Raw genomic sequence first — 22300 nt, 5'->3', positions numbered from 1 at the left:
CTCCAAATCTTGCCAAATTAAAAAGAAGAATTCTTAGAGGAAGAAAAATGGTTTTGAAATAACATAAGGATAGTTGTAGAGGGTCTTGGGCATTTTGATGGTGATTAATTGTAATAATTGTATATCAAAACATCACTATGATCACTATTGTAAACAGTTAACTATAATAATATATAATAATGACAATAAGGCATAATACCCATTGATAATTTAATTATTTTGTAATTTAGAAAGCAAAATAATATGATGAAAAAATTAAAATGAGAAGTCTTCCAAATACATCTTCGGAGGCAATTATACCTTGATACCAGTAGTATTTACATGGACCAGAGCCGTGGCACAAGCAGTTAGGTGTTTTCCTTGCATGCTCTAATCAAGAATGACCGCATTTAGATCCCCTAGCATCCCATATTGTCCCCCAATCTAGGAGCAATTTCGGAGATTTCTGAGCTCATAGCCAGGAGTAACCCCTGAACATCTTTGGGTGTGTCCCCCCCCAAAAAAAAGTAGATACAAACACACATACACACAAAATAAAAAAGAAAACAAATATCATTAATTAAAGATGCAAAGATCAGAAGCAAAATATTAGCAAACTGAGTCCAACTATACATTAATTAAAAGTATTATATATCATCACCAAGTGGAATTCATTCCAGAGATAAAGGAAAGTTTAATATATACACAAATCATTTTCTGTAATAAATTACATCAACAAAGGAAAAGATAAAAAATACATGATATTATTAATAGGTACAGAGAAGAATTTTGACAAAATTCTCTTATATTTAAAATACCTGTCTTGAAAATAATCCCTCACAGGAAGTAATTATGCAAACTAAAGTGCTTTGATTCTATTCACTTAAAATCAGTTCACCTTGAGGGTGGGAAATTAAGCTTAATTAAAGATAATGCTTTCTCAATCGTTTTTAAATGTTATTTTATTGAAACCATTATGATTTACAAAGACCTTCATGGTTGGATCAGGAACATTTCCACCACCAGTGTAGACCTCCCTTCACCATTATTGCCAGATTATATCCTATGCATATACATTTTTGCACCTGGCCTGCCAATCTAAGAGGCTCTATTTTAAGTTTAGATTGTTATTTTATTGTTATTGTTATTGTTATTGTTCGATTGGGTCTCTTGATTTTATTTGTTGTTCTCTTTGGCTTGGATATTTAGATCTGCCCCTTTTTGATCTCCACCAATGCACCTGAAACCAATTGTGCTTTCTCAATTTTAACAACATAAGAAATTATACCCAAAACTGATTTTGAATCATACTTGATTATCAAACAATTTCCTGACAGTAAAAATAATATTGCTTTTATAGGGCTTAATGAATTGACTAGCCCTTCTTTTTTATTGTTTAATAAATCTTTACTAATTCCTCTATAGATAAAAATTGATCACCCTTTTAATTCTGGAAACATTAGACACAAATATAATGTAATTGCTACAAATATCACAAAAATTTGATAGCCATGGACTCCAGAAGGGGCTTTTGCTTAAATACCAACTTCATATATATATATATTTTTCGCACTTTTGAGTTCCAGTTTCAGTTAAATCAACATTAAGTTCTAAATAATAATTTTAATGACTTAGTCAAATAATTATAGACATAAAATTATTTATTGCTTTAGTCAAATAATTACAGATATAAAATTATTTATTGCTTTTAATCTTAGATTTGCATTATAAAATTCTCAAGATTCTAAAACATCGCTTCCCAATTAAGTTCTGTTTATCCAGTCAAGAATTAATAATCCTTATTTCATCAATCACAAAAGATGACCTTTTCAACACTTTTAATAACACTCTAAAGTACTGATTTTTATTCAAAAGATTTTATATTAAATAAAGCAAAACAAATTAATTATCATAGTGTATTTGATAGCTGCCAAGTACATGGAAAAGCCAGGCTTTATTTACAATGTAGAAATTTATCTAGAAAAATTAAATGATGTATTGATATTTCGGAGAACTAATTCAGGTAGATATTATGGTGAAAATTCAATCCCTAATACTTCATGTTTTTGCAAATAGCATAATTTTTTAGAATTTTTAGCAGAGCTTAACATTACAATTTACAAGTCATATTCAACTTTAAAATGACATAATGCTCCCATTGGTTTGGAAATGTTCACCCATTTCTTCATTGAAAAGTGTATAAAAGTAGAAACCTTGAAGTATTCAGAGGTTATAATCAAATATTGTGTTGTCTGGGCCCATAGAGTTATCTTAATGAATATGGTATTTGCCTTGCAAGTGGCTGACCCAGTTCAATCCCCGGCATCCCATATAGTCCCCTGTCTACCAGGAGAAATTTCTGAGTGTAGAGCTAGAAGTAACCAATGAGCAACTTAGGTATTGCTCAAAAATAAAAATTGTGTTATCACAGCACACAGGCCTAACTTTTTTATGAAATATGATTATATAGCCCAATTGGATACTAAATAACTAAAAAGCTTTTATTAATCTTTTTAGTTAAGAAATTAATTCTTAAGTAATATTTTTTATTTACACACCTTGATTACAAGAAATCGATTTATTTTACATGAATAAAAAGACTCATGCTTCTCTTGAAAATATTTGAGTTGGGAGGGTAGAAAGAGTTTGAACAACACCTAGAAGTGCTTGAGTGCTACTCCTGGATTTATGCTCAGGAGGCAAGCCCATTGGACTGAACTTGGCCACACGCAAATGTCTTAACCCCTATGTTAATTTGTATTGCTTTAAAAGCATAACCACCTTGGGGCCAGAGAGATAGCATGGAGGCAGGATGTTTGCCTTGCATGCAGAAGGACGGTGGTTCAAATCCCAGCATTCGATATGGTCTCCCGAGCCTGCCAGGAGCAATTTCTGAGCATAGAGCCAGGAGTAACACTTGAGTGCTGCAGGGTGTGACCCCCCCCCCCAAAAAAAAAACATAACCACCTTGAAAGCCCTTATAAAAAAAAACAAAAGATGAAACTCCAGAGATGCTCTTTTTTGAACATGTTCTTTAATCATGGGTATTTGTCTATCAACATAAATTTAATAGTCTTATGGATGGCTAAATAATTCATATCACCAAGTCACTAAATTGTGGGATAGTCAAAAAATTAAAGCATTTATTACTAAATTTCTTGTCATGAGAATTATGACAATGCTGTACTTGATGCAATAAATAGCTGTCCCATTGCATTAAGTATATCTAGTAAATGACTGAAGTAAACTCTAAAAGTTTGTGGAAAACATTACATAACAGTATCAGTTGGTGTTCCAAAAATATCTAGACCTTAATACTAGACATAAGTAATTTTCTTTTACGGTGATTAAATTGATTGAATTTTCCTTCTATATTGCAAAGGTCATGGTACAAAATCATCATTGCTGTAGGATTTAATAAAATGTATAGACTTTTATTCTTGTCATTGAGAGATGACACAGAATTATATAGAATTAAAACAATAATTCCATGAAACTGTTCTGTAATTTCTATTATATTTGAAAGCATTACTGTTCTGTAATTTCTATTATATTTGAAAGCATTCTTAGCATTTAAACTCTGAAAATATTAATCAGTGTTTAAAAATAAAAATGAGTCATACTCTCATTCATTCTAATCAAGACTTCATTTCCAGGATATTTATTAGAATCATCAACTCAATATTTATTCAATGAAAATTTTCTTCAAGTTAGTTTGCTAAATACAAAGCAAAATGCAAAGTTGAACACAATGGATTCAGTAAGGCAGAGAAAATTATTGAATTTTGTTTACCAGATATGATTAGTTAAGTGCACAAAGGACGATTAAACATTTATAAATGTGTATGACATTTTTATCTATTTCTATGATTTTGTCTGTTATATTATTGCTCTGTGATTTATTAGAAATTTCAAAAATAAAAAAACTGCACAAGACACTGCACTGTAATTCTTAACGGCTAAAGAAAGGAAATATGGGCAATTATCTAAAATGTAAGGTATCTCTTTATTCTTGAAAGACAAAAAAAGTTGTGAGACTATCAATACATGCTTGAAAAGAATTTTACTAATTTGTTTTTCAGTCTAGAGAGAGCTAGTAGTATCATTGACTGCAATAAAAGATAGTTCAGGGGCCAGAGAGATAGCGTGGAGGTAAGGCGTTTGCTTTGCATGCAGAAGGACTGTGGTTCGAATCCCAGTATCTCATATGGTCCCCCGAGCCTGCCAGGAACGATTTCTGAGCGTAGAGCCAGGAGTGACCCCTGAGCCGGGTGTGACCTAAACAAAACAAAACAAAACAAAAAAGATAGTTCAGAAGAGACACTAAATGATATGACTGGAAAATTAAATAATGGCCATTTCAAGGAATACTAGAAAGTTCAAGTAATGTATCAACATTTCTTCAACTCCTCTTTCTGTAAGCCTTTATTTTCTTCTCTTACTTTTCCTATATCCTCTCTTATCTTCTCTCTCCTTTGTTCTGCACTCTTTCAATGACTTTCTTCCAATCTCCCAATTTCTTTTCTTTGCACATTCCTTTTCTTTATAAATTCATATATTTTTTCTGAGTATTCTGTGTACTCCTACACTCTTCATTTTTATTTTTAACAAGCCTTTCCTGGTTATATATAAGGTACATGGTGACAGTGAATTAGGGCCATTCCCACCACCAGTGTTGACCTCCGTCCTCCATAGTTCCCAGCATGCATCTCATACCTCCACCATTAGTCCCCTGGACTGCTAGTGTAACTGGGCCCTTTTATATATAGCTTGTTGTAGTTTGGGGCACTTAATTCTATGGTCATTTACTTTGGGTTGGGTATTTAGGGCTGCTCTTTTTTTCCACTCAATGTTCTTGAGACTGCTTGCCCCTGGCACCATTTTTTTTCTCTCAATTTATGAGACACAACAGGCTGATTCGTGTTCTATGGTTCTGTTGAATAAGAAAAAGGAAAAAAGTGTGGATGAGCCCCTGTGTAAAGGCTAAGAATTTAAATTTAAAAGAAGAAAGAAAGAAAAAGAAAAAAACAACAAAACAAAACCAAAATTGATTAAAAAAGAAAAGAAAAGAAAAGAAAAGAAAAGATAAGAGAAAAAAGAAAGAAAATGGGGTGTGTGGCAAAGATTTTTTCTGTTTTGTTTTGTTTGCTTATTTATGCATAGACACAAAAATTGAGGAAATTGCTTGATCTAACTGATACAAGAGTTCTCCATTCTTAAAACACACTCTATTGGAATCAACTATAGATTATGGCCATGCTCATTGTCAAACACCAAGGTTTTACTTTTTTTTTTCTTTTTTACCTCTTTTTTTCCTATGGTGCCAGGAAATTCTTTTCAGTTGTGGTTGTCAATGTCAGTCTTCTGTAGAGATCTTGGTTTTTGCACAGATCCTAGGATGAAGTCTAGGATAGAGTCTTTATTTATGTTCCAGAATTTCTGCTCAGTCAGATTGTTGTAGTCAGTCTTCTCTAATGAGTGATCTTGGTTTTTGTACAGGACAAAGGGCAGAGTGTCTTCTGATTTCATTTCACAATTAGGCGATGAGTTTGGGGAACCTGTTCTTAGATCAAGTTGTTGATGTTTCCTGGTTATCAGGATGTCTATGCACCTAGCCTAGCGCACGTTGGTAACAAAGTGGTATTAGGAACTCCCCCCCTCCCCGGGGGTAGTTTGGTTCTTGGTGCTGGTACAGGAAACTGTGTCAGTTCTAAGGTTGGGATCTGGTCGATGTCTGATCTCATGCAGTCTAAACCAAGTCCCCATGACAAGTGTTCAGGGTGTGAGGTGCCCATGTTTATAATACATATGTTCTTATCACTAGTAGATAAAAGCTTATTTCTATACATAGACATCCCCCCATTTTAGTATGCCTATGCAAAAAGGAACAATGCCAAATTATATTGTTGGTGCATTAAGGGATAGAAATGGCAGGATAGATGTCTCTGTGCCCTAGTTTTGGCCTGAGCTACTTTATCCCAGGCTAGACTTTTCTTTTAGAATTTCATTCCTCTCACTCCCTGCCTTATCCTCCTCTTATTTCCTTCTCTTGCTTCTTGTGAATCTTATTTTTAATTAATTTTGACATAACTGTATGTCCCTCCTGTGGGTTTTGGGAGTTTTATTAGTTTAGGGACCATTCTTGTGTATGCTCAGGGATTACATCCAATTCTGTACTTGGGGGGAACAGAACATACTGGGGCTCCTACATCAAGACAAATGCTCTAGCTTTTTCAACAATCTCCCTGCACTCAGCTATTTTTGTACTCCCAGCTTTGCTGTGCATTCAATATTCCTGTTGGAAAAAAATTTAAAAGATATGAGTTGTTTGATGGGTGCTCAAATGGCCTTAACATGACTATTTGTAATTTAGCTTCATGGTTGATAAAATAAGTATATGCCATATTCTTAGTGTCAAAGTTCTGAGAATCCCCAAAAATGATATTATTGTTTTTTGTTTTGTTTTTGTTTTGTTTTTATATTTTATTTAAACACCTTGATTACATACATGATTGTGTTTGGGTTTCAGTCATGTAAAGAACACCACCCATCACCAGTGCAACATTCCCATCACCAATGTCCCAAATCTCCCTCCCCCGACCTAACCCCCACTAGTACTCTAGAGAGGCTTTCTATAACCCTCAAACGTTCTCATTATTAGGATATTCAAAATGTAGTTATTTCTCTAAACTCATCCCTGTTTGTAGTGAGCATCATGAGGTGAACTGTAACTTCCAGCCCTGTTTTTTTTGGTGTCTGAAAATTATTATTGCAAGAATGTCTTTTATTTTTTTAAAAACCCATAGATGACTGAGATCATTCTGCGTTTTTTTTCTCTGTCTCTCTGACTTATTTCACTTAGTTTAATAGATTTCATGTACATGCATGTATAGAAAAATTTCATGAATTCATCTCTCCTGACAGCTGCATAATATTCCATTGTGTATATGTACCACAGTTCCTTTAGCCATTCCTCTGTTGAAGGGCATCTTGGTTGTCTCCAGAGTCTTGCTATGGTAAATACTGCTGCAATGAATATAGGTGTAAGGAAGGGATTTTTGTATTGTATTTTTGTGTTCCTAGGGTACATTCCTAAAAGTGGTATAGCTGGATTGTATGGGAGCTTGATTTCCAGTTTTTGGAGGAATCTCCATATTGCTTTCTATAAAGGTTGAACTAGATGGCATTCCAACCAGTAGTGGATAAGAGTTCCTTTCTCTCCACATCCCTGCCAACACTGTTTGTTCTCTTTCTTTGTGATGTGTGCCAATCTCTGTGGTGTGAGGTGGTACCCCATAGTTGTTTTTATATGCGTTTCCCTGTTGATTAGTGATGTGGAGCATTTTTTTGTGTCTTTTGGTCATTTGTATTTCTTCTTTATTAAAGTGTCTTCCATTTCTTCTCCCCATTTTTTGATGGAATTAGATGTTTTTTCTTTTCTTGTAAAGTTCTGTCAGTGACTTTTATATTTTGGAGATAAGCCCCTTATCTGATAGGTATTGGGTGAATAGTTTCTCCCACTCAGTGGGTGGCTCTTATATCCTGGGTGCTATTTCCTTTGAAGTGCAGAAGCTTCTCAGCTTAATATATTCACATCTGTTAAACTCTGCTTTCACATTCTTGGAGAGTGCAGTGTCCTCCTTGAATATCTGTAGTCTCAGTGTCCTGGGGTGTTTGCCTACGTGTTGTTCTATATATCTTATGGTTTCGGGTCTCATATCGAGGTCTTTAATCCATTTAGATTTTACCTTTGTACATGATGATAACTGGGGATCAAAGTTCAATTTTTTACAAGTGGCTAGCCAGTTGTGCCAACATCACTTGTTGAAGAGTCTTTCTTTGCTCCATTTAGGATTTCCTGCTTCTTTATCAAAAATTAGGTGATCGTATGTCTGGGGAACATTCTCTGAGTATTCAAGTCTATTTCACTGATCTGAGGGACTGTCTTTATTCCAATACCATGCATTTTAATAACTGTTGCTTTGTAGTAAAGTTTAAAGTTGGGAAATTTTTCCCAATAATTTCTTTAGCTATTCTAGGGTGTTTATTATTTCAAATAAATTTCAAAAATGCTTGATCCACTTCTTTGAAGAATGTCACTGGAATCTTTAGAGGGATTGCATTAAATCTGTACAATGCTTTGGGGAGTATTGCCATTTTGATGATGTTAAACCTGCCAATCCATACCAGGGTATGTGTTTCAATTTCCGCATGTCCTCTCTTATATCTTGGAGCAGAGTTTTATAATTTTCTTTGTATAGGTCCTTCACATTTTTAGTCAAGTTGATTTCAAGATATTTGATTTTTTGTGGCAATATTGTGAATGGGGTTGTTTTCTTAATGTCCATTTCTTTCTTATTACTATTGGTGTATAGAAAGGCCATTGATTTCTGTGTGTTAATTTTGTAGCCTGCCAATTTGCTATATAAGTCTATTGTTTCTAGAAGCTTTTTGGTAGTGTCTTTAGGGTTTTCTAAGTAGAGTATCATGTATCTGCAGCAGCGAAAGCTTGACTTCTTCCTTTCCTATCTGGATTCCCTTGATATCTGTTTCTTGCCTAATCACTATAGTGAGTACTTCCAGTGCTAGGTTGAATAGGAATGGTGAGAGAGGACAACCTTGTCTTGTGTCAGAATTTAGAGGGAAGGCTTTTAGTTTTTCTCCATTGAGGATAATATTTGCCACTGGCTTGTGGTAAATGGCCTTACCTATATTGATAAAAGTTCCTTTTATTCCCATCGTGCTGAGAGTTTTGATCAAGAATGGGTGTTGGACCTTATCAAATGCTTTCTCTGCATCTATTGATATGATCATGTGATTTTTATTATTTTTCTTTTTGTTGATGTTGTGTATTATGTTGATAGATTTGCGGATGTTAAACCATCCTTGCATTCCTGGGATGAAACCTACTTGATCGTAGTGGATGATTTCTTAATGAGGCATTGGATCCTATTTGCCAGGATTTTGTTGAGGATCTTTGCATCTGCATTCATCAGCGATATTGGCCTATAATTTTCTTTTTTGGTAACATCTCTGTCTGGTTTTGGTTCAAGGTGATGTTAGCTTCATAAAAGCTATTTGGAAGTGTTCTGTTTTTTTCTATTTCATGTAAGAGTCTTGCCAGGATGGGTAGTCGTTCCTCTTGGAAATATGAAAGAATTCATTAGTGAATCCATCTGGGCCTGGGCTTTTGTTTTGGGCAGATATTTGATTACTTTTTAATTTCATCAATAGTGATGGGGGTGTTTAGATATGCTTCATCCTCTTCATTCAATCGTGGAAGACTATAAGAGTCCAAGAATTTATCCATTTCTTCCAGGTTCTTATTATTAGTGGCATAGAGTTTCTCAAAGTAGTTTCTGATTACTCTCTGAATCTCTGCTATATCAGTAGTGATCTCTTCCTTTTTCATTCCTAATACGAGTTATCAAGTTTCTTTCTCTCTCTTTCTTTGTTAGTTTTGCCAGTGGTGTATCGATTTTGTTTATTTTCTCGAAGAACCAACGTCTGCTTTCGTTGATCTTTCAGATTAATTTTTGGGTTTCTACTTCGTTGATTTCTGCTCTCAGCTTTTTTATTTCCTTCTGTCTCCCTATTTTTGATTCTTTTTGTTGAGCATTTCTAATTCTATGAGCTGCATCATTAAGCTATTCAGGTAGGCCCCTTCTTCCTTCCTGGTGTGTGCTTGCAAAGCTACAAATTTTTCTCTCAGTACTGCTTTTGCTGTGTCCCATAAGTTCTGATGGTTTGTGTCTTTATTATCATCTGCTTCCAGGAAAGTTTTGATTTTCTCTTTGATTTCATCTCGGACCCACTGATTATTCAGTATGAGGCTGTTTAACGTCCAGATGTTAAAGTTTTTCTTCTGTGTCCCTTTGGAATTTACATATAAATTCAAAGCCTTGTGGACAGTGAAGGTAGGCTGCAAAATTTCTAATTTCTTGATATTATGGAGGTATGTTTTATGTGCCAGCATATAGTCTATCCTCGAGAATGCCCTATGTACATTAGAGAAAAATATGTATCCAGGTTTCTGAGGATGGAGTGTCCTATATATATCTACTAGGCCTCTTTCTTCCATTTCTCTTCTCAGGTCTAGTATATTCTTGTTGGGTTCAGTCTGGTTGACCTATCCAGTGGTGATAAAGCTATGTTGAGGTCCCCACAATTATTGTGTTGTTATTGATATTATTTTTTAGATTTGTTAACAATTCTATTAGATATTTTTCTGGCCCCTCATTTGGTGCATATATGTTTAGGAGAGTGATTTATTCCTGCTGTACATATCCCTTTATTAATACAAAATGTCCATCTTTGTCCCTTACAACTTTCCTGAGTATAAATTTTGCATTATCTGATATTAATATGGCCACTCCAGCCTTTTTATGGGTGTTGTTTTCTTGGATAATTTTCCTCCAGCCTTTTATTTTGAGTCTATGTTTGTTCTGACTATTCAGGTGGGTTTCTTATAGGCAGCAAAAGTTGGGTTGAGTTTTTTGATCCATTTAGCCACTCTGTATCTCTTAACTGATACATTTAGTCCATTGACATTGAGAGAAAAAATTGTCCTGGGATTTAATGCCATCTTGATATCGAAATTTGGTGTGTCTTTTGGTCAGTCTTGTCTTAAATTAGGTCTTTCAGTTTTTCTCTTAAGACTGGTTTTTAGTCTGTAATGTTTCTGAGCTGTTGTTTATCTGTGAAACCATGTATTTTTCCATTAAACCTGAAAGTGAGTTTTGCTGGTTATAGTATTCTAGGCGAAGCATTTATTTCATTGAGTTTTGTCTCATTATGTCCCACAAGGCCTTCTGGCCTTGAGTGTTTCTGGTGACAGGTCTGCTGTAAATCTCAGGGAAGCTTGCTTGAACGTGATTTCCCCTTTTGATCTTGCTGTTTTCAGAATTCTGTCTCTATCTGTGGGATTTGTCATTGTGACTAGGATGTGTCTTGGGGTGGTTTTTCTGGGGTCTCTTTTGGTTGGTACTCTTCGGGCATGCAGAATTTCATCACATATATTCTTTAGCTCTGGAAATTTCTCTTTAATGATGTTCTTGACAATTGATTCTTTCTGGAAATTTTCTTCCTGGGTCTCTGGGACTTCAATGATTCTTAAGTTGTTTCTGTTGAGCTTATCATAGACTTCTATTTTCATCTGTTCCCATTCTTTGACTAATTTTTTATTGTCTGTTCATTTTCCTTAAGTTTTCTTTCCAATCTTTCCTGCTGTATAGAGTTGTTATTTATCTCATCTTCCACAGCACCAATTCTATTCTCAGCTTCTGTTAGCCTGTTGGAGAGCTCATCCATTTTGTCCTTCAATTTGTTTTACTGAGTTTTTCAGGCCTGTTATTTGACCTGTTATTTCAGTTTGGAGATTTGTGATTTCTGTCTTCATATTTTCTTGGTTCTTATTAGTGTTCTGTTCAACTCGATCCATTGTTTCTTTGAGTTCTTTGAGCATCTTCCATATTTCTTGTTTAAACTCCTTATCTGAGAGATTGATTGGTTGGTTGGCCATTTTCTGGTCATCAGAATTGTCATCTTCATTCTCTATGTCTAATGCTGGCCTGCGTTGTTTCCCCATTGTCACACTTGTATTGTGGGTTTTTCTACGTGTTGTGGTGGTATTCATTGGCTAAATGATGTGTGCGGTCATGCTCCTCTGGCTCTGCCCCTTCTGGGTGGGACAACTTTCCTACAAGGAAGGGGAGCCCTCCATGGATGAAGCCTCACACAGGATCAAATCTTAGGCACAAGCACGCATCAGAGAAGGCAGTCCAGGGAGAGAGAATCTGGGCTTCAGTAATCCAGTTCATTTCTTAGTGTGATTTTTTTCTTCTTCTTGCAGTGGCGTTCTTTCCTTAGAAAGAGAGCACGGCTGCATAGCGAAGCGGAGCGCTCTTCTTGAGCCTCTGGGAGAGTGAATTTTCTGGGCCCTTTTCGGCCCACTCCCAGTAGGTTTAGGAGGCAGTACAGGAGGCAAACATACACAGCCAGCACTCACAGTTTCTCACCGATATTATTATTAAACGTTAAGCCCACATGTTATTTCTATTTATTTAAGACTTTGAGATTTACCATTTCAAGTAAATACAAATTATACCAAAGCCCTGAAAATATAATTAAAATATCTAAAATCTAAGTAAACATCTATGATCCTACCTTATAATATTTTAGTAAGACTAACTAGGCAACAAAGCCATTATATGGGCTAAACTAGCAAAGAATCACACACACATATGCACACACACACAAACACACACAATGCAATGAAAGTATTGCTGCATTGTCCCAATTATATCAGTCAGCAAAGGAACACAGATATTATAAAAATACTTTAATATTTTAAATAAAAGAAACCCCAGAAAAAAATAAGAATTTCACAGAAACAAAGGAAACAAAAAAACTAAACTAAAAAAAATTAATTCCCGAAACATAATTTATCTCAATAGGTAGGAAAAGATGTAGTATATATAAAAATCATGTTATTAATAAGAAATACAGTGATAATTGGAATAAATATTAATAAAAAAAACACTATAACAAGAGTGAAAAATTCAATACAATGTTAGAATCTAAACTTAATATATCAAAATTATAAGTACTTAAGATTCAAAAATAGACTTTCTCTCATAGTTTGATATATAATAGTTGTTTCAATGGGAGAAAACAGTATATTATTAAATAATATGAGAAAATTACTTGAAACTATAGGATTTGTTTTCAAATAGGAATGTTCTCAATATATTGAATAAAATAAGTCAAAGTAATGTATATTAAGTCATATGGATAAGACTTTAAAGTGCTCGTATGTGCATAAAAGTCATACACAAAAGCAGACTTCAAACATAAATATTCCTCAACATCAGAAATTTTCAGACAAAGAAATAAATCTTCTAAGTAAAATAAAACATGTATCAAAATTATAAAAATACAAGCAAAAGTTATAAGTAAAGTTTATTCAGTTTCATCTGCAAATGACATATAGTCCTAAATCTTGTAGAACATTAGGGTAAACAGTTAAGAATAAAATATGCTGGTTTTTTTTTTTAATATTTTTCTCTGGTTTACAAAACTGTTAATAGTAAGGTTCTTTGCACTGACACAAGTACCTGAGGAGCAAGAAGAAAAGCTCATGAGAACATGGAGGAAGAATTTCTTTGCTTAGCCATCCCTTGCAGTTTTTCTTCAGTGCCTTTTGTAATGACAATGCCAACTGGAAAATATTTATTTACATAATGCAGCTGGGTTTTCACAAAGCAATTCTTTCCATCCCAAAGTAAATTTAGAGTTGAAATAAATCAATTGATTTCTATTGGCAGAAAGGTTCGATCTGGCATGTAATTACAAAATCCTAAACACTCAAATATTGATATTCAAGTGCTTAGAAATTCTAATAAGATAATTTTCTCTCCCTAGCCTGCAAGAGGGATCCCTGAGCACAGAGCCAGGGTAAGTCCTTCAGACCTCCGTCTATGGCCCCAAAACAAGAAACAAGCCAAATCCAACAAAACATCTATTCATTAATATCTAACTTCAATCAAGACAAAAAGAAGTGGATCATCCTTTATAGGATTTGACATAGCTATGGAATATTTTACTCTTCACTGTCAATAGATGAACTAGACTAAATTCAGAGAATAGTAGGAACAATTAATGTAAAATAGATTGGTCTGTGGAGAAAGGGGCTAGCAAAAAATCTATAGAGATTATTTAAATGAAAAGAAACACAAATCTGAAAAGCATAAATCGAAGGTTAATGCAAAAAAAACTTTAATCAAGGAATAGCATAGTAAGTTCCATTAGTCTAACTCAACATATTTTATAATTGGGAAAATGTAGAAGAACTTTCAATAGAATAAATTAATGAGTACATATTCAGCAGGAAAAAGTATACAACACATGACACTGAGTTTGAACACCGCTTCGCACAAAACTGTTGTACAACCAATTGGGCTAAGGCAAAAGATTTGTAATGGAGACACCAAAAAATGAGAGTAAGGAACTTGTTAGTGCCAAAAATTGATTGCTGGAAAAATATTGACTGCTTAGGAGAACAATTAATTAAATGCCACTAAAAATGCAAAGAATTGAAGTTATGATTAGAGACTATGGGGAGACTTTGGAGATCCCTCAGTGGTCCTGAAGAGAATATCTAATTCTAAGACAAGACTTCAGAATATCTGATGTCTGGTTTTCTTGCTATAGTATCTTATTTTTACTTCAAAGGTTACCAGGTGTATTATGCTATTTATAAAAACAGAATTGGGGATTACTCCCAAGTGGTACTCAAGAGGTCCAAGGAACTTGGAATGTGGTGCTTGGAGGCACTTCACCCCCTGAAGTGTTTGGGGGTCTCTCAGGTTATATTTGATGGAGACCATATGGTGATGGAGATTGAGCCAGGGTTAGATGCATGCAAGTTATGCACCTTAACCCCTATAATTGTATTTTTATTTTCATTGTACCTATAATATAATTATTAATTTAAAATCATCTTATTTTTTATTTGTCCTGGCCAAGAAGTAATGTATGTATATATTTTTTCTAATATGAGAGTAACATAGAAATATTAAGTATACCCCCAATTCAAGGTTAAACTTTTCAAGTTAGAATTTCTCTTTTAATTAAGCCAGGAGACACAAAATTTACCCCTTTTACCCTTTTTCTTCTTTTGTTCGTCCCAGATTTATAATTCTCATGATTCAAAGTAGTCATCTTTTTAATTGTGAGAAACTAGGCTTTGTTGGTCTCACAGCAAGTGATTAAAAACAAACATTCATTGGATGGACAGTTTTCATATACTCACCTTCTTAGTCATATTTTCTTCTTGAGCTGTTATGTCTCCTAATTCACAGTAATCATAGAACTACATGAATGTATCATTATCATTTACTTTCTTCATAGATCACATACTATTTTCAGTAAATCTTGGTGATAAATATAATATTTTGTTCATAAATACAGACTCAAAAGCCTAACTCTTTGGGGCCAGAGCAGTTGTGCAATTGGTAAAGCATCTGCCTTGTCTGCGTTAGCCTAGTCTGGACCACGGTTTGATCCCAGGCATCCCATATGGTCCCCCAAGCCAGAGCAATTTCTGAGTGCATAGTCAGGAGTAAGCCCTGAGCGTCACCAGGTGTGGCCCACAAAAAAAGCTTAACTCTTAGTTTTAAGCATATGTGTTTATTGGTATTCTCTACATTCACACAAATGTACTCCAAAGTTAATATAAAAAGAAAGCAACACAATGGAATATTATGCAGCTGTCAGGAGAGACGAAGTCATGAAATTTTCCTATACATGGATATATATGGAACCTATTATGTTGAGTGAAGCAAGTCAGAGGGAGAGAGATAGACACAGAATAGTCTCACTCATCTATATGTTTTAAGAAAAATTAAAGTCATTACTATAATAAGGCCCAGAGATAATAGAGTTAAGGGCTGGGAGAGCCTGAAGGACCGGCTCAAATTTGAAGCTCACCATAAAGAGTGGTGAATGCTGTTAGGGAAATAACTACACTAATGACTAGCATGACAGACAGTGTTAAAGAATGAGAGACACAGAATGCCTGTTTCAAACACAGGTAGGGGTGGGTGAGGAGGGGGGAGCATTGGTGGTGGGAATGTTGCATTGGTGAAGGGGCGGTGTTCTGTTTATGACTGAAACCCAACTACAAATAATCATGTTGCTTAAATAATAATTAAAAAAATAACAATGGGAGGGCGATAATATGGAGGGTAGAGCATTTGCTTTAGATGTGACTGACCTGAGTTCAATCCCTACAAATGGGTGTGACCCCCAAACCAATATAAAAAATGAAAACAACAACAAAGAAAAAGCTCAGATTTGTTTTTGTTTTTGTTTGGGGGTCACTCGGGCAGTTCTAAGGGCTTTTCATACTTCTGAGTTCTGAGATTATTTCTTGTGGAATAATTATTTCCCTGATGGAGAACTATATGGAGAGCCAGAATCCTGATTGGCTAATAAAAGCAAGTGCCTTCCTTGCTAAACCATCTCTCCAGTGCCCAAATTGATCATATTTTTATTTATGTATTATTAATGTGGCAGAGTTTATAAGTCTATTCATATGGGTACACTACACTGAAAACCTATACCAAGTTTATATACAATCTATACCTAAACATATCCTGAAAGATATATATATACATATATATCTGATATATATACATATATATGAGGATATATGATTTCACTGACAACCATAACCATGTAAATTCAGTTATTCTTTATTATAATTTCTGCATTCATGATTCCTATTAATATTTTAGAGAATAGCTGTCATATAAAAACAGAAAAATACAATGTATTTTCTCAATTTTAGTTCCATATTTTTCCAAATTTTCCAGTGCTTGGCCATCTATAAGAACTCCTAATAAACATTAATTTGCCAATCCTAATTTTTCTGCAAGAGTTAATTCAAATGTCATTGCTTTCGAAAAGCCTACTGGACCTGTGCCACCAATCACATTCTATTTCTTCTACTTCTAAGTTCTCAGTGATTTTCATTTATGTGCTGGTCTTTTCAAATTCTGCCTTAATTTAAATACATACATGTACTTTTCTAATCCCTTAAATTTCCAGCAACATTACTTGAGACTAGAAATTGTGTTGTATTGATATTATCCTAAGTTCCAGAATTGTGCCTGATGTGAGATTCTTATTAATCTATTATTCAATTTAATTTTGGAAATGACATGTAATCATAGAGTTTCAATAGAATTCATTATCAACCATGTGTCTGTTAAGAAATCATTAGAATGCAGCCATTTCTACTAAGGAGTATATTAATATTCTTCATATTACTTTTTCATGAAATTCTGTGGTGGAAAAGAAAAAGAAATACTTGTGTGTATTATTCTATTCATATAAAGTGGGATTTATCCATTCAAAAGAATTAGATCAAATGGATAGCATGTTTTGCAAAGTCTAATGAGCTGTGATTTCTTCTTTTATAAATGAAAAAGTTTAATAAAATGTAGGAAAGTTACTTATCGTCATTTAATCATCACTAACAAAAAAGGATGTAAGTTTGCAACTCTAAACAATTACTTTGCCATTTTACAATACAATTCAAGTGCAATCTGAGGAAATAGAAAAAAATCATATTCAAAGTACAATAAAAGTAATACTTTTAGAAATAAAATTATGACATAACTAGAGTGAAAATAAGTTACTGTATTTGCTGGATTATAAGATGACCCTTCAACCCATGAAAATCTTCCTAAAAGTCTTAAAAGTAAGTTACTTTTTAAAAGTAAGAGGGGTATGGATCACTCGTCCCTGAATCTGGAACAAGTTTCAGCATGCCATATACCAGCATATAATATGACTCCCGACTTTTAGGAAGTTTTTCATGGGTTGAAGGGTCGTCTTATACACCGGCAAATACGGTAACTGATTTTTCACTCCAGTTATGTCATAATTTTATTTCTAAAAGTATTACTTTTATTGTACTTGAATATGATTTTTTTCTATTTTCTCAGATTGCACTTGAATTGTATTGTAAAATGGCAAAGTAATTGTTTAGAGTTGTAAACTTACATCCTTCTTTTTTCTTAGTGCATTTTACACATGTTTTTTATCTCTGGTATCCAAAATCATCTCCTAAGCACTACCAGAATCATTCCATGAGTACAGAGCCAAGAGTAAGCCCTGAACACTGCCAGGTAGAACCCAAAAGTAACAAACAAAAAGTTCCCCAAAAGACTGGACCATTGGCAAGAACAGCAAGTGTTGTAACAACGTATGACTGAAATTCAATTTAAAACCATTTAAAAAGAAATGAAAATTTTCAGAATACAATTTACTAAAATTCAAAAATAAATTTATTGGTGGTGGGAATGTGGCACTGGTGAAGAGTGGGTGTTCTTTATATGCCTGAAACCCATTACAATCATATTTGTAATCAAGGTGCTTAAATAAAGATATTAATAGAAAAATAAAATAACAACAGTTATTCATACCTTCAAAACCCTAGTTATTCTTGATATAATTTCAACTTAAAGAATCAGTGAAGATATTATACCATTAATGGCTAACTTCCAGGTCCTTATGTATATCATGAAAATTTAGATGCAGAACATAAAATATCTTTAGTGTTTCATTTGTTTAATAAATTTTTATGTTGTAGTTCATTTATGTATATCTCTGTTGGCTTTAGCCATCCCCAAATCAAGAACTCCAGTCTGCTACTGTAAGCCTAAAAACTGCTCAGTGATTGTTCATTTTTTTTGTCTCTGTGGGTGCCTTTTGTTGATATCTACCATATTCACTGGTCTCCATTATCTTCTGTTTCTCATTGACTTTGGCTGTTCATACTGTTCACTTTTTTTCATTCCATTTGTTCTTTGTGCCTGTATTTCTATATCCGTTTATCTATTTATGGAGAATGGTTTTTATTGTTTTGGCATCGACTCAATAACCAATACATATTTAATAAATAAAATTCAATAGTCAATCTCCAACAAAAAATAAATTTAAGTGACTAGACAGATTACATGATGAGCATTTATTTATGCTAAATTTCAAAACTATTCCACTTTTCTACAAGTTTCAGTGCTTGTCCTTCCCTCTGATCATGCTCAAAAATGTTATTTATGGACTTAGTTTTCCCTAAACAGTGCCCAAAATACCTAATTTATTTGTATTTTATTTATAATGACTACAAAATTAGATTGTCATATAGAAACACTACAATAAAATTTGTAAAAATTGTAAGTTAAAAGCCCAAGTAATTCAGCTTATAAATATAACACTATTCTTTTCAAAAGGGGTTTTCCTTTTTAAAATTGAAAGCTAAGTTTTCCCTGATAAAATTTTGAAGTAGACAATTTCGTGTGTAACTATGGCTCCTGCAAATACTATTTTGGGAAAGCTAATATCTAATATATGTTGACACATTTTTCTAAAAAATGTAGTAATTGGGCAGTGCAATAACAAAGGAGTAGGGCGTTTGCCTTGCACGCAGCCAACCTGGATTCAATCCATATGCCTCCCCAGCATTCAGGGGTTACTTCTAGCTCTGCGCTCAGAAATCGCCTGGAGCAAGTACTGAGCCAGAAGTAACCCTTGAGCACTGCCTGGTTTATGATCCAAAACCAAGGCAAAAAATTATAACGGAGAATCGGAGAATTTATAAGAGAAAAAAATAGCCAATAAAAAATAATTCAGGGAGCCGGACAGATAGCATGGAGATAAGGCATTTGCCTTTCACGCAGAAGGTCATCGGTTCGAATCCTGGCGTCCCATATGGTTCCCCGTGCCTGCCAGGAGTAATTTCTGAGCATGGAGCCAGGAGTAACCCCTGAGCACTGCCGGGTGTGACCCAAAAACCACAAAAGAAGAAAAAACAATTCAGAGACGTGGGGGAAAAAACCTGGAAAGCATAATGAACAGACTGGATCCTGGCTCCATGGTGATTTCTTTGCATCTTATTCCACCTCCTACTGTTTCTTGGAAATCCAGCTTGCATTTATTTACAGTACATGACCTGAGTGAAATACAGCTTTGGCAGTTTCTGCCAAAAGTCCAATAAATTAATATTAAAGCAGGCTTGTGATTACCAAGACAGCTCTGGTTGTGCATTTCATTTCATCTTTAACTTTGACAGGTAAACTTGAGTTCATGATGGCAGACAGTGAGACTTGGAGATCCACCAATTCAGCATTCTTAGCTATCAGGGGTTCTTGTAAAAATATATTAGCAGTCAAGATTGGACAAAAGGTAAGCAGCTGTACAAGATAATTTAGACGGGCCGGGTAGGTGGTGCTGGAGGTAAGGTGTCTGCCTTGCAAGCGCTAGCCAAGGAAGGACCGCGGTTCGATCCCCCGGCGTCCCATATGGTCCCCCCAAGCCAGGGGCGATTTCTGAGCACATAGCCAGGAGTAACCCCTGAGCGTCAAACGGGTGTGGCCCAAAAACCAAAAAAAAAAAAAAAAAAAAAAAAAAAAAAAAAAAAAAAAAAAAAGATAATTTAGACATCAATTGAAATAAATCATTGACTTTTTATTTCTCATAAATTAATTTCCAGATATACATTTCCCGATATATTTCCTGAAAGCATAAAACATTTGGGTGGAATCAGTGAAATCCACATTATAAAAATATTAATTAGTCATATTTTCTTATAATTAAATTTTACAGATCTTATTGTAGTATTCTGATAATTCTGTTCATTCAGAAAAAAACTTTAGCCACATTTTATCATCCTTTATTATGTTACGCTGAAAAGTACTGAGTAATTGTCTCAAAATTACTGACTCAATATTTTATCATTTTACTCGTATGTAATTCATAAAAAAAAAACAAATGAGTGAACAAAATTTTAAAGATAAAGCTTTTAGACTGTAAAGCCAAATTTGTTGTTTCCAGAAAAGAATAAAGTAGAATAAGTAAGCTGAAGAAAAATGATCAGTTGTATAGTTAAGGATAGAGTTACATCTTAGTGGTTAAATAAAAGGTAAATTTATACTATTGTCCACCTAAAATCTATATAAAGTCATTGACCAATAGTCAATACTTTAAGGAAGTTTTTTTCTCATTAGACAATAATTTTTTTATTTTAAATGTCTAGTATCACAATTGATATGTAGGATTGAAATTAAGAGAGAGAAAATGGAGGCAGAATCACTTAGTGATAGGTCATTCTGGCCTTTTTGAGAAGTTGACAAGTAACTACTCATTTGAAGAATAAGAAATTTCCTCATAGGAGAAAAGCTACTTGTCAGGACAAAACAAAGCACAAAAATAAAAATCAGAAAAAAAATATCTCAGCAGATCTAATAGTCATTTCAAGACTAATAAAAAAGAGTGTAACATTGACACAGAAAAGATGGAGAGCACAGATGAACCAGTTTCAGTAGTGTGAAGAATTATTTGCTTATTTCTGGTCTCTACCATTGTCAAAAATATTTATATGAGATAAGTTAGGTAAGTAAGGAAAATTCTTCACACTACTGAAACTGAGAAGAGGGGCTGAACTCTGTCGTCTACAAAGGAAAACAGAAGAGTTTTTCAGAGGTGAAGAGAGCTAATTGGCACTTATCAAAGCTAGATTCATCCCATGGGCACGAAGGCACTGGATTTCTTAATGACTGCATTTCAAAAATAGATTCCAGAAACTTGACACAACAATAACAACAACAAAAACATTCCTGGGCTGGAAAAAAAAAAAGCTGTACAAGACTAGGAGAATATACAGTTGTCAAAAATCAAAGGCACAAAGAAGCAATGGCAATTTTTCTCAAGTAGATGCTCTAAGGAAAGAGAACTAAAGTTTGCAGTGATGAATAAATTGATAGTAAAGCCACGAAAAAAAGTGTTAAGGCCATCTTGACTCACATAAAAATAAAACTCTTAAGAAAAGAAACTATGTTTTGCTACTAAATCCGGTCTAGTTCCTGACATACATGTCCTTAGGATTTGATGATAGTCAGTGGGTTGACTTTAAAATTCCAACATTCCTCTGTAATTGCTAACAGGAGAAACTAAAGCACAAACTGGACTAGCTTAGCCATCTGTGATTTTCAAAAGGAAGTGACTGGCTATTTTGATCTCTCTCTCTCTCTCTCTCTCTCTCTCTCTCTCTCTCTCTCTCTCCTCTCTCTCTGTCTCTGTCTCTCTCTGTCTCTGTCTCCCTCTGTCTCTCTCTGTCTCTGTCTCTCTCTGTCTCTCTCTGTCTCTCTCTCTGTCTCTCTGTCTCTCTCTGTCTCTCTCTGTCTCTCTCTCTGTCTCTCTCTCTGTCTCTCTGTCTCTCTCTCTGTCTCTCTCTCTGTCTCTCTCTCTCTCCATTGTTTTCCTTCGTTTCAGAGGTGAATACTATAGCATTGCTCTTGTTGCACCATGCAGCCTTCCACTCAGACACGCATGCATTCAGTCTCCAGGTTGCATTTCAGAACCTGAATTCAACAGGATACTTTTTTAGACTGTGTTAGAGACATACCTAAATCAAATAAACTAAGTATGCTGCATCCTTTCCTTTATGTAATGAATGTGAGTAGATACAAATACAATTATTATTAAATCTAGGCATGTCTTACTATATCCTTTTAATTTTTTAATAGAAAAATAGCTAATATAAAAATTGTTCAGCATTTGGGAAAGATACACTCACTTGCCTGTTGTGCAGTGGCTCATCAAAAAGTTAAACATGAGATGGGACTCAGTGATAAAATGCTCACCCAGTGCTCGTTTCTGCAGCACATATACTAAAAGTGGAACGATACAGAGATTAGCATGGCCCCTGCGCGAGGATGACAGGCAAATTCGTGACGCGTTCCCTATTTTTAAAAAA

At 34.4% G+C, this 22300-nt stretch overlaps 1 protein-coding gene and 1 non-coding gene across 8 annotated transcripts in view; both read left to right on the top strand.

Annotated features, from left to right (window-relative positions):
* RALYL (RALY RNA binding protein like) overlaps positions 1-22300 on the top strand; it is a 712684-nt gene that overhangs the window by 589853 nt on the left and 100531 nt on the right. For 4 of the 7 annotated variants that reach the window (XM_049782024.1, XM_049782022.1, XM_049782021.1 and 1 more), the window contains one exon: positions 13402-13434. The exons of the other annotated variants lie outside the window; for them this stretch is intronic. In XM_049782024.1, the coding sequence (XP_049637981.1) occupies positions 13402-13434 (33 nt within the window). The remainder of the gene's footprint in view (positions 1-13401; positions 13435-22300) is intronic. 7 annotated transcript variants of the gene reach the window in all.
* LOC126021655 (U6 spliceosomal RNA) lies at positions 22191-22294 on the top strand. The gene has a single exon (XR_007500151.1). It is a non-coding gene; the product is annotated as a U6 spliceosomal RNA (small nuclear RNA).

Source organism: Suncus etruscus, chromosome 10 (assembly GCF_024139225.1).
Source record: "Suncus etruscus isolate mSunEtr1 chromosome 10, mSunEtr1.pri.cur, whole genome shotgun sequence".
Classification (NCBI taxonomy): Eukaryota; Metazoa; Chordata; class Mammalia; order Eulipotyphla; family Soricidae; genus Suncus; species Suncus etruscus.
This window is presented reverse-complemented; position numbering and strand designations above follow the sequence as displayed.